The 15,664-nt window shown below is 46.4% G+C and overlaps 1 protein-coding gene across 1 annotated transcript in view; it reads left to right on the top strand.

The window, feature by feature from the left end:
• The first annotated feature begins 206 nt into the window (after window positions 1-206).
• Window positions 207-15,664, top strand: part of HLF (HLF transcription factor, PAR bZIP family member) — a 54,284-nt gene continuing 38,826 nt past the window's right edge. Inside the window, exons 1-2 of the mRNA XM_028090590.2 lie at window positions 207-656; window positions 2,810-3,145. Of these exons, the coding sequence (XP_027946391.1) occupies window positions 542-656; window positions 2,810-3,145 (451 nt within the window). The 5' untranslated portion in view covers window positions 207-541. The remainder of the gene's footprint in view (window positions 657-2,809; window positions 3,146-15,664) is intronic.

Here is a 15,664-nt window from a genome sequence, read left to right on the forward strand (position 1 = left end):
CGCCTATCGGCGCGCGGTGCGGGCCCTGACGTCACTCTTGTCAGGGCCGCGGCACATGGGCGGCCGGATGCGCTGAGCCCGGCGCTGCGGGGCCGCGGAGCGCGGGGGAGCAGCGGCCGCCGGCGCGGGGAGGGGGGTGGGGTGGGACGGCGCCCAGCCTCCGGTGCTGGTGCGTGGGGGCCGGGCCGGCGCGGTGCCTTCCGCCCTTCTGCAGCCATCTGCATATTTTTTCTTTCTTTTTCGCAATTTTGAACATTTTGCAGGACGAGGGGTTCGAGGCAGGTGAGAGCATCCTGCACGTCGCCGAGGAGCCCGCGGGCACTTGGCGCGCTCTCCGGGGACCATCTGCACTGGGAACCCGAAAGTTTTTTGTTTTTATTTTCTTATGCAGATGTATTTATAAAGATATAAGTAATTTTTTTCTTGTCCCCACCGCCTTGAAAGCGAGTACTTTTGGCAAAGGACGGAGGAAAAAGCTCAGCAACATTTTGGGGGGCGGTTGGGTTTTTTTTTTTTAAGAAAAAAATTTGAGTGCATCGCGATGGAGAAAATGTCCCGACCGCTCCCCTTGAATCCCACCTTTATTCCGCCTCCCTACGGCGTGCTCAGGTCCTTGTTGGAGAACCCGCTGAAGCTCCCCCTTCATCACGAAGACGGTGAGCGCTGCCTTCCTGGCTGCCCTGCTCTGGGAAGGAACGACGCTCCTGGGGTCCCCTTCCTCGGCTGGGCAACCCTGCTGGAGCATCCATCCCCTCCCTCCCTGTCCCCTGGCACCCTATCCCTGCTTTGTTGAAATTTGAAGAGCTTACCCATCACCCCCCCCAAAAGAGGTGAGGGGAATCCCCTCACTGAGCAACGTTTAAAATAATGCTGGGACCGACCCAGGCTCTCTGGGTCCCGGTCCTGCGGCGCAGGTGGGAGTCGTAACTTGACAGGTCAGTGTTCCCTAGATTGAGGCTTCCCCGCACGCAGAGCAAAACCGCCTGCTCGAGGGCAGAGCTTCCCGGGCTGGGGAGGAGAAAGCAGAGGGCCTGGTTCTGTTGCGGGGGAGGGGGGTGGTCTCGCAGCGTAGCCTAGGTATTGGGATCGTGCTACTGTTTGTGTGTTAGTTGGCGTCCGGAACTCGCGAGGTGTGAGCGGAGCCTTGTGCTCTCCCTGCCAGGGGTAATTCAGAAAGCGGGGTGGGGGCTGGGGCTGGCGGGGGGAGTGGTCTCTGAGCGGGAAGCTGTGCACGCCTCCAGCTCTGACACTTTTCCAGTGCACTTTTCCTGGTGGGAGGGGAGAGCGGAGTAGGCTCACGTGTAACCGCGCAGGAGCCTCCTCTGGCTTGATCCCTTTCTTGGTAAGTTCCAAACCTCCCCCAGGCAACCTTGGCTGGAGCGGGAGAGGAGGGGTCGGGCGAGGAGGCGCCGAATCGAGCTGGTGCCGCCAGGGTTTTGTCATTTGGGCTGATGCTGTTTCATGCCTTCGATGTCACAGTAGCCAATGCAGACCGTGCGGCTTAGAGTGTAAAAGTCTTGAAAGATCATTTGGCTACAAATAGCTTGGGAGTACTCTCATCTTCTCTCCTAGCAGGGGGACAACCTGTTGCATTGCAAGAGTTGAGGGTTTTGGTTCGCCTTCTGCAAAATATAGCTTCCCTTTTAACTCTCCTTTAAGGAGTAGCACTTGGGAGGAAGGTGCTGCCTGCAGTCTTTTGCATCTGTGGGTGTTTTAAGTCAAATTCTCAGGAGATGAGACTAGAGGATTAGAATGGATGGCAGCGGAGGCTGTGTTTCTCTGAGGAAGAAACTCAGAAGCCAGATTCCCTAATCCCAGATTCCACCCGCGCCTGAGTACTAGAATGGGCAAAATCCAGAGCAGGTTTTAAAGACGACCTGGGGTGAGCAGTACTTCCAGGTAGGACATAGCTGCATACCTCCATCGAGGGTATGTAATCACCCTTCCCGTAGCTGTGCCTTTGACAGATTGCATACATGTGTAATTTTTGTGAATTGGATCATACTTAAGCCTTTGGGGAAGAGGAGGGAAAAAAATACTTAAAAAAAAAAAAAAGAAACCCTCCTTTTGTAAAATACGAGGTGCCCCAACGGCTTTCTAAACAAACATATGTGGGCTCAGGAAGTTCTCAGTTTTTCTCCTCCGCCAGCGTGAGGCATTGGTCAAGTTCCTTCAGGTTTTAGGGCCTCTATGTCTTCATTATAAATGGGGATAATAGCTGTTTGCAGGTTTATTATGAGATTTTTGGAGATAATATATGGAAAGTATCAGGTATATAGTAGGTGCTCAAAGCATGGTTTCAAAGGAGGGTGGAGAGTCCCTGCTTTACCAAAATTAGAATCCCCAGCTCACTGGCTAAGTCTGAATGACCTCATGTTGTTACTGTAATGAATTTCCTGGAAGAGAAATGATGCCTGGTTATTGGCTCTTTTTTTAAAAAATCACAGCAATTGTATGTAACTGCAGGTGTTACTTTCTCGCTGTAGATGTAAATTATTTGTCTCCTCAAATCATGTACTTGAAAACTGCATTCCCTTGTTTATATCCCAGATCAGCCTGTAGCCCTGTCCCAAGGACTAGGGCTTTCTTTCCAAAGTAAATAGGAAGATGTTGAAAAACAGGCAGAGATCCATGTCCTGTCTGAACTTTTAACTCTAGATCCACAAAAGCCAGCAGCCAGAGAAGAACCCTGGTGTTTGTGAGAACATTTTGAACGAGGTGTTTTGTAGCAGAGGCCAGGAGGGGTGATTAAAAAAAGCGACACTTTTTTTTTTCTTTTTTAAAGTCCAACTTTCCCCCTTTTCTGCAGCATTTAGTAAAGATAAAGACAAGGAAAAGAAGCTGGATGATGAGAGTAATAGCCCGACGGTCCCCCAGTCTGCGTTCTTGGGACCCACCTTATGGGACAAAACCCTTCCTTATGACGGAGATACTTTCCAGTTGGAATACATGGACCTGGAGGAGTTTTTGTCGGAAAATGGCATTCCCCCCAGCCCGTCCCAGCATGACCACAGCCCTCACCCTCCTGGGCTGCAGCCAGCTTCCTCTGCGGCCCCCTCCGTCATGGACCTCAGCAGTCGGGCCTCTGCACCCATTCACCCTGGCATCCCGTCCCCGAACTGCATGCAGAGCCCCATCAGACCAGGTAAATTCTGAAAAGATTCTCCCTTCAGATGGGGAAGAGGGTGAAAGGGAGGGACAGGGTGGGGGGGCGCACAAATATCTTCACAGTCAGGGAGAAGGGCTGGCTCTGAAAGAGGAAGCTTGTATTTCAATCACAGCCCTGATCGTCCCACATCAGTGAGCATCCATATGTCTGGGAGAGTTAGCTAAATGCAGATTCTGTGGACCCACCCCTAGAAATTCTGATTTTTCAGGGTTGGGGTAAGGGCCCAGGAATATGCATTTTGAACCCCGGGGGGTACTGATGCAGCTGATCCAAGGACTGCAGTTTAAGAAACACCAGCTTACAGTGAATGGTTTGGATACTGTAGGCACCCATCTCCTCCTGCCGCTTGCCCCCGTTCCCCAAATACATAGATATAGGATCTTGCTGAAAGATGTGGGTAGACTCTCCAAGGCTGTGTGTGGTTCACCTACATTCATTTTCTCTCACCTGAAGGGAAAAAGAAAATAGGAGTTAGAGGTGTAGGGCTGATCACTTTTTCATCCTTTCCCTGTTGCATTCTCCTTGATTGAGAGATTGAATCTAAAAGCACCTCTCACTGTTAAGCATGGTTTAGCCTTTTCAGGACCAGAACTCCATTATTCCGATAAACCAAATTGTTCTTCCAGTAACTTTTTTTTTTCATTTTCATCTGTTCATCACACTTATTCCATGTATGTCAAAGCCTGCAAGGTCGGCTGTAAGTGGTGTTGAAATACTACGTAGAAACATCACCCAAAATGTCCAGAACTTCAAAACCCCCTGCTCAGTGCTCAGATATATACACAGGTTGAAGTGGCTCAGCCCTGGCTTTTATGCCGTTAACACTCTGGTGCAAAATGAACAGGAAGAAAGCACATTTCATGTGCACAGGTAACCAGGAACAAAGATTCAGCCAGATAAATTGTCAGGAAGGTCACCGAGCTGAGGGCCTTTGCTGCAGGGAACACAGAAAACAGGACAATGGAGGACTTGTGCTGGAGATCATTCCTGAACTTTGTGTCCTTGCCTCATGAAGAATTTCTTTGACATGCAGAGCAAGATTAAAATGGAAGGAAATGATTCAAAGGAGGAAGAGAACATCCCTGCCTTGAAGTATTAGTACTGGAGTTCAGGTCTTTCTGTGCTGGCCCCCTTCTCCAAAACCTACTTTGAGTGATAACTCAAGGCCACTGGCTGGAATGGAATTAAGTCTTAACCTCTGCCCACCTCAGGAGGCTGCAGAAGCTGGGGAATGTACTCCTTGGTGTGACCCCAAGCCCTTATTCCTTGGAATGGACAGTGCCATGGTTTTGTTTCTTCCCAGGAACAGATAATCAGTGAAATAACCATTGAAACCAGGGAGAAGGGGCTGGAGCCCCAGTGAGAAGGTGCCTCGTATCTTAGTCACTCTGCTCTGCAGAGTGAGACTTAACCACCTTGTAGCTTTAGGAAGTGTTGTAACCTCTCAGAGCTTTAGTTTACCTTTGTATCAAAGGGCATGATTTTTATGGGATTGGGTTAATGTGAACATTATATGTAATATATATATAAAGAGTCCAGTGACTAGCAGTAGATGTTCTGTTAATGAGAGCAGTTGTCATTGTACCTGTGTCAATTTTTATCGTTGATTTCAATCCTGCCTTCTGAAATACCTTCTTAAAATACTTAGGAACAGTATATAACCCTCCCCCCTTCTGGAAAGAAATGTCAAAAGATTTTGGCCAATAGTTACTGGATTGGTGTGTTCCAGCCTTAACACAGATACTCAGTTGACGGGTATTTCTCCGTTCCCTGGCAAATGCAAGATATGTGCCTGGTTAGAAATATGTATTTTTTCCCAAAAGGCATGTAAATATTGAGTCCCCACATCTTTGTTCCTACTGAGAATCAAGAATCAGGGTTTGAGATTTGGAGGCTTCCTTAGAAGCCATTTGTCAGAGCTTGTTAGAATAAGTACTAATCAAAGACTTTCAAAAACTTCGAGTGCCCCAATGTTTATAGCAGTAATGTCCACAATAGCCAAACTGGAAAGAACCCAGATGTCCATTGACAGATGAATGGATAAAGAAGATGTAGTATGTATATACAATGGAATACTACTCAGGCATCAAAAAAATGAGATCTTGCCATTTGTAATGACATGGATGGAACTAGAGGGTGTTAGGCTAAGCGAAATAAGTTAATCAGAGAAAGACAGTTATCATATGATCTCACTCATATGTGGAATTTAAGAAACAACAGAGGATCATAGGGGAGGAGAGGGAAAAATAAAACAAGATGAAATCAGAGAGGGAGATAAACCATCAGAGACTCTTAATTATAGGAAATAAACTGAGGGTTGCTGGAGGGGAGAGGGTGGGGGGATGGGGTAACTGGGTGATGGGCATTAAGGAGGGCACGTGATGTAATGGGCACTGGGTATTATATAAGACTGATGAATCACTGACCTCTACCTCTGAAACTAATAATATATTATATATTAATTAATTGAATTAAAAACATACAAAAATGTAGCAATATTAAATATAATATTTGGGAGGAAAAAAATAAAGCTGCCCAAGAATAAAAAAATAAAATAAAAAACAAAACAAAACCAAAAAAACTTGGGGTGCCCCAATCAGATTTGTAATCTGTGACAAAGAACTCCTGAGTTTCAGCAGAAATCATTTTGTTAGGTACTAGGATCAAAGGGGGCACTGGAATCTAGAAATAAGCTCTTCATTTAAATGTCTTTTTTTGGTAATGGAAACATACTTCAAAATAATCTTTGAATTGAAAACTCACTAATCCTAACGAGAAGGGGGCGGGGAAGCTAAAGGTCTTCTTCAAATGCCAAGTACAGAGACAATAACACTCTGCCATGTTGGTCATTACAAAGTTTATAATGCAAAATAAATGTCTAAGGGATGTGGACAGGATGGACAGATGGTATGTCCCAAACAAAGCTGAAAAGGAAGAAGGTTCTTGATCGTTCCATGCAATCCCAGTCGTGACCAGAACAGAAATACCACGTTAACCTTGAGGAAAAGAAGTCCCCAGAAGGGAAGAGCACATGTGTAGCCTTGAGCATTCTGGGAACTGTATCATTTCAGTCTAGATCAAGATTTCTCAACCTTGGCACTGTTGAGGTTTCACATAAGTCTTTGCTGTGGGCCACTGTCCTGTGCCTTGTAGGATGTTCAGCAGCATCCCTGGCTCCTAGCCCTTAGAAGCCAGGGTGGGGGGGTGACTTTTGCCCCCCCCCCCGTGACAAGTAAAAATGTCTCCCGTCACTGCCAACTGTCCCTGGGGGGGGGTACAAAATCACCCCTGTTGAGAACTACTGATAGAGACTTTCAATTTGGACAGCAAAATCTGGGCATAACTCAGGATCCTGTCACATGCACATGGATGCTTTTTGTCTCCTGTAATTCTTTCTGGCAAAACTTTTGAGAAGGTCAGGTGACATTGGGTTGCCAAGAAGAAATATCATGCTAATAAGAGCATGGTTATACGCTGTTAGTTGATAAAAGTCTGGCGTCCAGCGGATCGGGAGATAATTGCAAAGCAATTCTATTAAACATTTGTTTTCTGTATTTGCTCAGCATGCATCTTTTGAATTATGCTCAGTAGCCTGGTGTCATTAGTGCCACCTGTCTGGTTGAAAGGAAATTAAGCCATAAGCTGACAACTAATGCATTTCTAGGTCTACCCCAAGTGTGTCTTGGGAACGATAAGGTGAGCGTTCTTACTAATTCTCTTAACCACTTACCATGATGGCCCCCAACCCCCTTTCCTGTTTTATGTCCCCCATCCTTATTCCTCTAGCTGTCTGATCAAAGAATAAGTCAAATATCCGAAGAAATACAGTTTTCCTTGAAGAAGTAACTCAGGGATCCTATGAAACCTCCCATGGCTATGGGGTGATGGCTCAGCTTTCTGGGCTGACGTCTTGATGACGGTGGTTGCTGGATGCTGTAGCCACCTGCACCGTCTTCTCTGGTGTCCAAGGTGCCACATTCCTGGTGGTCTCAGGTCCGCGGAGATAGAGGGAGTCATCCTGACCACTTCGATGTTTGCCTTTCAGTTGCTATCAGAGATGGTCCCCAGGAGTGCTCTCCTGGAGGTATGCGCTGGGTACTGGAAAAATAAGAATCTGTTTGCCCAGAGAATTGAGCGATTGCTTTAAGGACAGCAGTCCCTTTAGGGAAAGTCATCTGTAGCAGACAAAGGCAGAGTTATTTTTAAATCACATGCTTGTAAAGCCAGATTTGAAATCGTTTCCTCTGGTGGTTTTTCTTTGAATAGCTTGGGGGTGTCCTACCACAGTTAGACCCATATTCAGCTGAGAATTAAGAAGGCTGTCTTTCTAGTTGTGAGCACAGAGACCGGGTCCTGATGAAGGCTGGTTACAGAGTGAAGTGAAAACCCTTCCATTGGGCGGGTGCTGTGTGGGAAGAGGAGGGCATGAGTGGGTGGCAAAGGAAGCGTGGGGAGGTGGGGGAGAACCCATGGTACCTTTGCAAGATGGCATTTGTGTTCTGTTTCTGCTGACCTTCCTTCCTGACACGGTTTTGGCGTGGAAGGAACATGCTGGCTGTGGGATCCGAGTAATGACAGACGGGAGTTCTGTGCTGGTGGGTCTGGGCTTGTGGGAGGTCCTGCGCAGGCAACGGGAAGCTCTTGCGTTTCTCCACATCATAAGGTGAAGCTTCAGTTTCTCCCTCCCCTTAAGGGTTGTGCGGTTCTATATCTTCCCATCCAGCACATTGATATGTCTGCAGGTTGGGAGCATCGTGACTGATAGTTGCTGTGCACTGCGTCTCAAGCAGCTTGGAAGTGTTTTGCATTCATTGGGATCAAGGACATCATGAAGGGGAGAGAGTCAGCTTTCTTCTGGAGGCAGTCAGACGTTTTTCTGTTTCTTGTTAGAGTGATTCTTCCCCACCACACCCTGTAGAGGACAGGCTTGTCCTTTTCTCTTAGCTTTGATCTGTTGTGACATTCCCAGGACAGGAGTTCCTAGTCTTCTGGCAAGAGGGATTTTCAGGTGGGTGTGGAAGGCAGGTCGGCGGTGAAGAGCATAAGCTCTGGACCTGGGGGTTTGGGTTCCTGTCCTGGCCCCACATGGGCCTGCTGGGCAACTTTGTGTCGATTTCCATACCTCTTTAAGCCTCAGGTTACTCTCAATAGCAGGGAGATGATAAATAGTCCCCCTCCCGTGGGGTTTTGGCAGCATTACGTGGGGTGGCACCTGACAGTTTGGCACGGCGTGTGGCACATGGATACTCAGGGTCTGGATCTGCTGTTCTGATGTCAGTGGCATGGGAGCAGGGAAAGAATTAGACTGTATTCCCAACCCCCGTTTTCCATTTAGGGATTTGTTTCATCCAGTCCCTTTCTATCTGCAAAAATAGGACATGCTTTTCTTTTTTTTTTTTTCCCCCTCCACATGCCCAATCCTTCTTCTGTGTAGCGTGCTTGACTTTGGTCCTTCATTCTGGGTTAGGACAAGTGACTTCCTAGTGTTAACCCAGCAGCGGTGCTTCTAGGTTAGCAGCTCTTGTTCTGCCAGTGTGGAAAGAGCCACCGGCTTGGTGCCCAGCCCCCCTCCTACTCCCCACCCCCGGCTCTCGTGCGAGCCCTGCAACCCTGGCCGCCTGCCTGTGTGACCGTGTGCTTCAGGCACGTGGCAGTGCCCTGTTGAGCTTGCCCAACTCCGGGTGGTGTGTTGGCTTGCTTCCGTCCCCCACCCCAGCCCTTGCTTCTCTTCCCAGGCGAGCTACAGCAAGTGCCAGCAAGAAATTGTAATCCTGACCCTGGCATGAGAAAGCTGAGCCCTGTAGGGCTGTTCATACGCCAGGGAAACCTGCTCTGCCCAGCCCTGTAGCCAGACCCCAGACTCGGCCCTCTCTCCTGCGCCTGTCCGCCCAGAGGTCCTGTCTTCGCTGCACCACTGTGGTGGGCAGGATTCCTGGAGGCCGGCTCCTGCCAAGGGTCTTGGCAGAGTCTTTCCAGTTGAGCACTGTGCCTACCAGACTAGAAAAATAGCAAGATGAAGACAGAACTAGGTGGAGGAGAAAGAAAGGGGTGGGCAAGGTGGAAAGCGAAAAGCTTTGATAACATCCAAGTGTAGAAAGCCAGAGGATAAGAAGACAGCAGTGATTTATTAGGCTTCTCTGGAACCTCTCCTGCAACCGCACTGATCACTCTTCCCTGGGAGTCATTTTTTATGTCTCAGCAGTGAAAATGGAGGGAAGAGGGAAGTAGCAGGGGAAGTCACAGGATTAAAAAAAACACTGGGAAGGAACACGTCAGGGAGGGACAGGGAGGGACAGGGTCTGCATTTGATTCATTAATGGAGATGGTTGAGAATATCTTTCACTTAGTATATATTTGATACTCCTCCAGCAAATGTCTTGACCCAAAAGCCCCTAAACCATTGTTTTGGAATGAACCTAAATTTCCTGAAGACCTAGATGTTTGGTGCACCCCCCCACCCCCACCCCCGTTCACAGCACCCATCCAAATGGCATGTCTGAGGCAGCTCTGAATGGACCATAGAGCAATGGCTTAGAGCTTAAGATCCAACAAACCAGCCAACCTGGGTGTGAATCCTGACTCGTGCTTGCTCAGGATCTCGGGCAGGTCATTTACATGATCTGCTTCTGATTTCCCATCTCGAACCTTGGAAATAATCACTGGATCTGCCTCGTGGGATTGGGGAAGGTCCTGTGAGCCGGTGCATATGGAGTACTTGGCACAGTGCCTGGCACACAGTAAGCGCTCAATAACAGTTTGTAACTGCCTGTGAGTGGCATCCTCATTACCATCTCTCTTTCTCCCTGGGGGACCTAGAATTGGTCTCCTGGTGAGTCTGCATACGCTGCCTTTCCTAGCCCATGAAGGCCTCTGGTCAAGGAATTTGAATTTGTCCTCTGCTCCTCTGCCCAGTCTTGCTTGCCCCTCTTAGCTTCTGAGTTTTAAGTAACCTGGGGTAGCTGACTGCAACCTGTAATCATTCCTCCTTGCTCGTGAGATTAAAAACTAAAACAAGCAAAACGCAGTTCAAAGAAATTCCTGATTAGAAGGTTTCTCCCTGACATATGTGCTAGCAAATCAATCAATCGATGTTACCATTGAATTTTTAATAATAGGCATTAGTATTTCTACTTGAAGGCAATATAAGGACCTCAGGGGTAAAGAAGCCGTAAGGCATATCACGGTGCTGGAGGAGGAGAGAGGTCTAGTTTACCTTCCTGCTTATAAGCAAGACTTTGCATAAGCATTCCAGAGTAGTGATTCGTCTCTCCCCCAAATGGTCCTATAATGGATAAATCCTTACTCTTCCTGTACTTTCTTTTCTCATCTATAAGGTAATGTCTTTTTTTGGTTTCTGTGAGCTTTCTAAACGTAATGTGCAAGGGTCCAGCATGGCCCCTGGCCCACGGGGGGCCAGCCTTACCACGCATGAGTCAGTTCTGTTACTTTTCTCTTGTCAGTGATGTGAAGGTTAGGGAGCGACGGGAAGTTTTAGGAGCAGTGTGGCTTGTCCTCAGAAATAGCATCAGCTTTCACTTTGTGGTGTGCCCTGGGGAGGACAGACAAGGGTACAGCTTGGCTTCTGGTCTCAAAGAGATGGCAATTTAGTAGGGAAGATAGAACTTTGAGGTAAAAAGGTGAGCGACAGGACAGAGTAGCATGTCCTTGGTGCCAAATGATGGGGACAGAGAGGCCTCCAATAAATCTACTGAAAAGAGGAGGTGGAAGAGTGATCAAGAAAGTGAGTAAAATGCTTAAAGATAAATAAGGGAGCAGTGCAGACAATAGGAAACCACCAGACCTCACAGGAAGCAGCCGCTGCCTCGGGGGTAAGAGAGCCTGAGGTGAGTCCTCTTGGAAGCGCTGGCCCCTGTGTTGGGTCTGGGAATGAGAGACGGAGCGCCAGAATGGCAGAGTGGGAGAGGCAGGAACGCCCGCCGGGTGTTGAGGGAACGAGGTGTAGATCCAGTTCGGCTGGTGCAGGAAAATCCTATGAAGGAGTCAGGGAGAGGCGTCGGGAGAGGCCGGTGCCAGGCAGGCTAGCAGCTTCATGAATGCCCGGCTGTGGAGCTTGAACTCTATCCAGTAGGCAGTGGGGAGCCACTGAAGGTTTGTGCGGAGGGAAGTAGCATGTGGCCGTTTCCACTTGGGTTCAAGGTTGGATCTGAAACATTTTAGATACTTCACAATAGTTTCCTCTGGCAAACTGGGACTTCCTTATTATTATTATTTTGAAAATAAATACTCTCCCTTGAACATCAAACAGCTTTTGCAAACACAATGTTCTAATGATCTAGAGAAAGTAATTCAAAAACACAGGGTTTAGGTTTCACTTACAAAGCCCATCATTTTGGGCTTTATGATTTTAGTGATTGGGGGAAACACTCTTTGGCAAGGAAATAGTTGGAGGGATTTGAATGGTTCAGAATTTAAAAGTCCAAAAGCAGGCCTGGTCTCACAGGAGTAGAGAAACAGATTTTAATAAACCCAACCCATTAACATTCATCACTTCTAAATGCCTCTATTTTATAAGCTTACTAGGTTTGCAAACAAGTGTATTGAACTGACTTCTGAGTGTGGTTTTGTTGTTGTTCTTTGTGTATATGTGTATGTGAGAAAAAGATAGAAGACCTTAATGCCTCAGTGATACAAATCGTGCTTGATTATAAGGATTACCTGCAGCAGTAATATCCAGCTAAAAATACTTAGCCAAGTTTCTGGCCAGCTTATTAATTTCACTCCTGAGAGACAAAGGAATCATTATAGTTTTGCATTCTTGAGTCCTGACCTTGTATTTGTGGCTTCCTTCTTCCCTGAAACCGGAATTAACTGCGCATCATGCTTAGATATGGTGGATGTGGGGTGTGTGTGTGTGTGTGTTGCTTCAGGAATGCTGCTAGAGGAAAGGGGCCTTGTGTTGTGGGGACAGGGTCTGGGGAATGGGATGGGGACGCCAAATGGCACGTGCATAAGGTGACTTGCCCGCATTCCCCTGAAGTGTACTCTGGTATCAGGCCAAGATGACAGAAAGCTGGAGGAGTTGCCCTCACCTAAACCAGTTAACTTAAAAATAGCAGTCAATGTGTGCAGTTTCACCTCCAGTTATGTACAGTAGACAATTACGGGAGTGTTGGCAGAATTGAGGGTCTGTTGGGGGAAAACCATACAGTACTCATTTCTGTGAAATTGGCTTCTGGTGGATACACACTCCATGACTGAAGGTGGAAATTCCTAAAATGTTTGTTTTCTTTCTGACTTTAACAAATATCCTTACTGTCTCAGCTCCCTACCCATCCAGCTCAGGATGGGAATCCAGTCTCACCTTCTGTCCTGAAAAATCACACCATTCCACTGTCACAACGAGGTTCCCGAAACTTTTGTTTTTAGAAGTATAATCTGGGATTTTCTTTTTTCATTAATGATTTTTGGAAGAATGCTTTAGAATTTGGGGTCTTATAATGAGAGATGGCTTGTGGCTAATAAAACCTCTTTCCCTCTCAAATCTTGCCTGGGAGACCATAGATTCCTAAAAACAATGAGCGCCTGCTACAGAAAGATGCTCCAGGGAGCTACAACACTAAATCATCTGTGACAAAATGTTCTCTTAGAAAGTGGGATTGCATAAATGGATCAGCAAAAATAAGTGCTTTGGCAGAAAACTCCTTGAGCGGGGAAGAGCAATGCTTTCTTTTCTAATTAGCTCTGGGTTTAACAGTCTGATTTGATGTCTTTGCTATGGAATCCAGGCCTGGACAGCAGAGCAGAGAAGAAAAGTCTCTTTGCTGCTCTGTAAGTGCTTCTGCTCTTAATGGAAAGAGTTAAGAAGCGAGGCTGTCCATTCATGCACGATAAACGCCTCTCGAATTGAATTGAATGGGAAAAGGGAAGGTTTGTTTGGGGAAGGATGCCACCGGGCCCTGACCAATGGAAATCCGTGCTGTAAACCAGATGAACAAGATCATCGAGATATGCAGTAATCAGATTATCCACATCAGAGATCTCAATACCCCAAGATAGGAAGAGTACTACTATTTTTTTTAAAGATTACTTACTTACTTATTTATTTTGACAGAGAGAGACACAGAGAGGGAACACAAGCAGGGGGAGTGGGAGAGGGAGAAGCAGGCTTCCCGCCGAGCAGGGAGCCCGATGCGGGGCTCGATCCCAGGACCCTGAGATCATGACCAGAGCTGAAGGCAGACACGAAACAACTGAGCCACCCAGTACTTCTAAAGGAGAGTGGCAAACAGTTAAACTCCGTCCGCCCTGAGGATTAAACAGAACACTCAGTTCACCTTAGAATGGATTCATTATGCTGTGGGCTTCATTAGTTAGTATCACTAAGGAGATTAGGGAGACTTCTACTAGAGAAAAGTTTAAAAATAGGATGGGGATCTCAGATCCAGTCAAAATAATATTGCTTTTAAGAGACCAAAGGCCACTGAAAGATTTAGAGAGGAAAGAGTGATGATCTAGAATGTGTAAAGAGAGAAGTAAAAGCCTTAATAGACTTTCTGAGGATAAATTTATGAAACTGACTTTGTAAGAATTTCATAGATTTTATTTCATTACAGTTGATTTCTTTATATTAAGACACCTTCCCAGGGGAAGTAAGTGTCTTTTTTCCTGGTAGAATCTAGCATATATTTATTTCAAATGACCAGTAACCACCTGAATGATTTTTAAAATAATATCTACATCTGTGTAAAAAAATAAGTTATTTTTTAGCATTGTAAGTGAAATTTACTCAAACAGAACAGGCCATTTAGTAGCATTTAGTTACTAGATTCCTTACAAGTTTGAAGATGAATGAAATTTCACTACTCCTAAAACTAGGTGTGAAGAAGCAATTTGAATTTATTTATATTCTGTTTCTCTTCCTACCCTTCAGCTTTCCTGATAGTCACATCGCATTGATTCAGATTTTGTGATCATTTGACCTTTAATTGATGAAGCTGAAATTTACATCTTCTTTATGAAGAAAGATATCACCAAACAGATTAATGATGCAAATATAATCTTAGGCACATTTACTTATTTGAGTACAAATTTGTCTTTAAAGACCTTACCCGTGTGTGTATATAAATTGATGTTCATAATCACAGTGTGTATCAGTGAGTGGCAGGAGAAGGTCTGTCCTTTGGACATTTGTGGCAGTATAGATTGGCGTTCCCACCAAATTGTTGCAGCTTCTCTCTGTCTGCCTCCCTCCCCCATCTGCTCCACCACACTTACCTTTTATATTCATAAACTTCAATTTTCCTATACAGTAAGTGTATGGAACCAAAAGAGCATTTTTGTTTATTTACCTACCATCTAGGATGTCCTAGACCAATCCCCAAGGATAGTGTTTTTGTTTTTGTTTTTTTTTCTTGAATTCGACTAATGAAATAATCATCTGTTGGAGCAACTTCCTCTCAATCTTCCCCTTCTCTGCATCCAATAACGTGGGGGTTAAACCTCTGGCCTGAACTTAGATCTCGGCTCTGTAATTCTTCTGCCTTTGTTTTTTGCTCTGAATGTGGGGGAGATCATACCTGCTTCAGAGGATTCCTGGAGGAGTAAATGAGGTGGTACCTGCAAAGCACTTGAGCAGTGCTCAGTACAGGAGTGGTAGCTTTCATCACTGGAATCTGTATTCTCCTCTTCCTCTGCCTCCATCATCATCACGTGGACACTTAAGTAGGAGGACGTCTCGTGCTACAGTACTGATGGCCTGGAAACGGCTCTCCCACCTTCTGTTTCCCCCGTTGGTAGGGAAGAAAGAGTAATGAGGAGGCAGAGCAGCTGAGCATCCTGTGTATCGACTTCTGGGGAAAGATCTACTCCACCTGGAAACTCTGGTTGTGGTCCTGTAACAGTGTAACCACTTGCTTTCTTGGGCAGCTCTGCTAGGAGATGTATGCTCCACGGGCCAGGGCTGTGTCTTTCATCTCCGTCCCCCTACCAGCCTCTGACTCTGTGTCTGAAAGAGCGTGGGAGGGGGAACGGAGAAATGGAACTTATATACATTTCTCTGGGGACTCGCAAGCCTTTCCAACATGCTATAAGATTTGTGAGTTGGGTTTCTTCTTTTTTCTCTTTGGTGACACCTTAGAGTCATGTGATGGAGAACTAGCAGCCCCCCTCATTGTTGGTGATTGGCTGTTTGGTGGGGAGAGGTAGGAAGGCAGGTCCCCAGTGGTAGCCAACTCCCTGACCTTCTGCTCCCCCTAGTGCAAACCTCTGAGACACTTTCTTCTTAAATCCCCCGACAAGATGGAAAAGTGGCGGGGAGGTCTCCAGATAGGAAAAATGGACCCTTCTGTTGAAGTGGAATGGGAACGTGAGGAAATTGAGAAAACCAAAGGAGATTATTTGGAAGAAAAGTATGAAAATAGTTCTTTACACAAAGGAGATGACGAGAAGTTGATTAATTTAAGAATTGGAATTAACCTGATATGACTTTGTTTTTCAACCAGATTAGAGATGTGGAGTTCTTGGCATAGGTCTTGC

The sequence above is a fragment of the Eumetopias jubatus genome, unplaced genomic scaffold (assembly GCF_037043125.1).
Source record: "Eumetopias jubatus isolate StellerSeaLion01/CBP00866 unplaced genomic scaffold, mEumJub1_p1.0 scaffold_10, whole genome shotgun sequence".
In the NCBI taxonomy this organism is placed as follows: domain Eukaryota; kingdom Metazoa; phylum Chordata; class Mammalia; order Carnivora; family Otariidae; genus Eumetopias; species Eumetopias jubatus.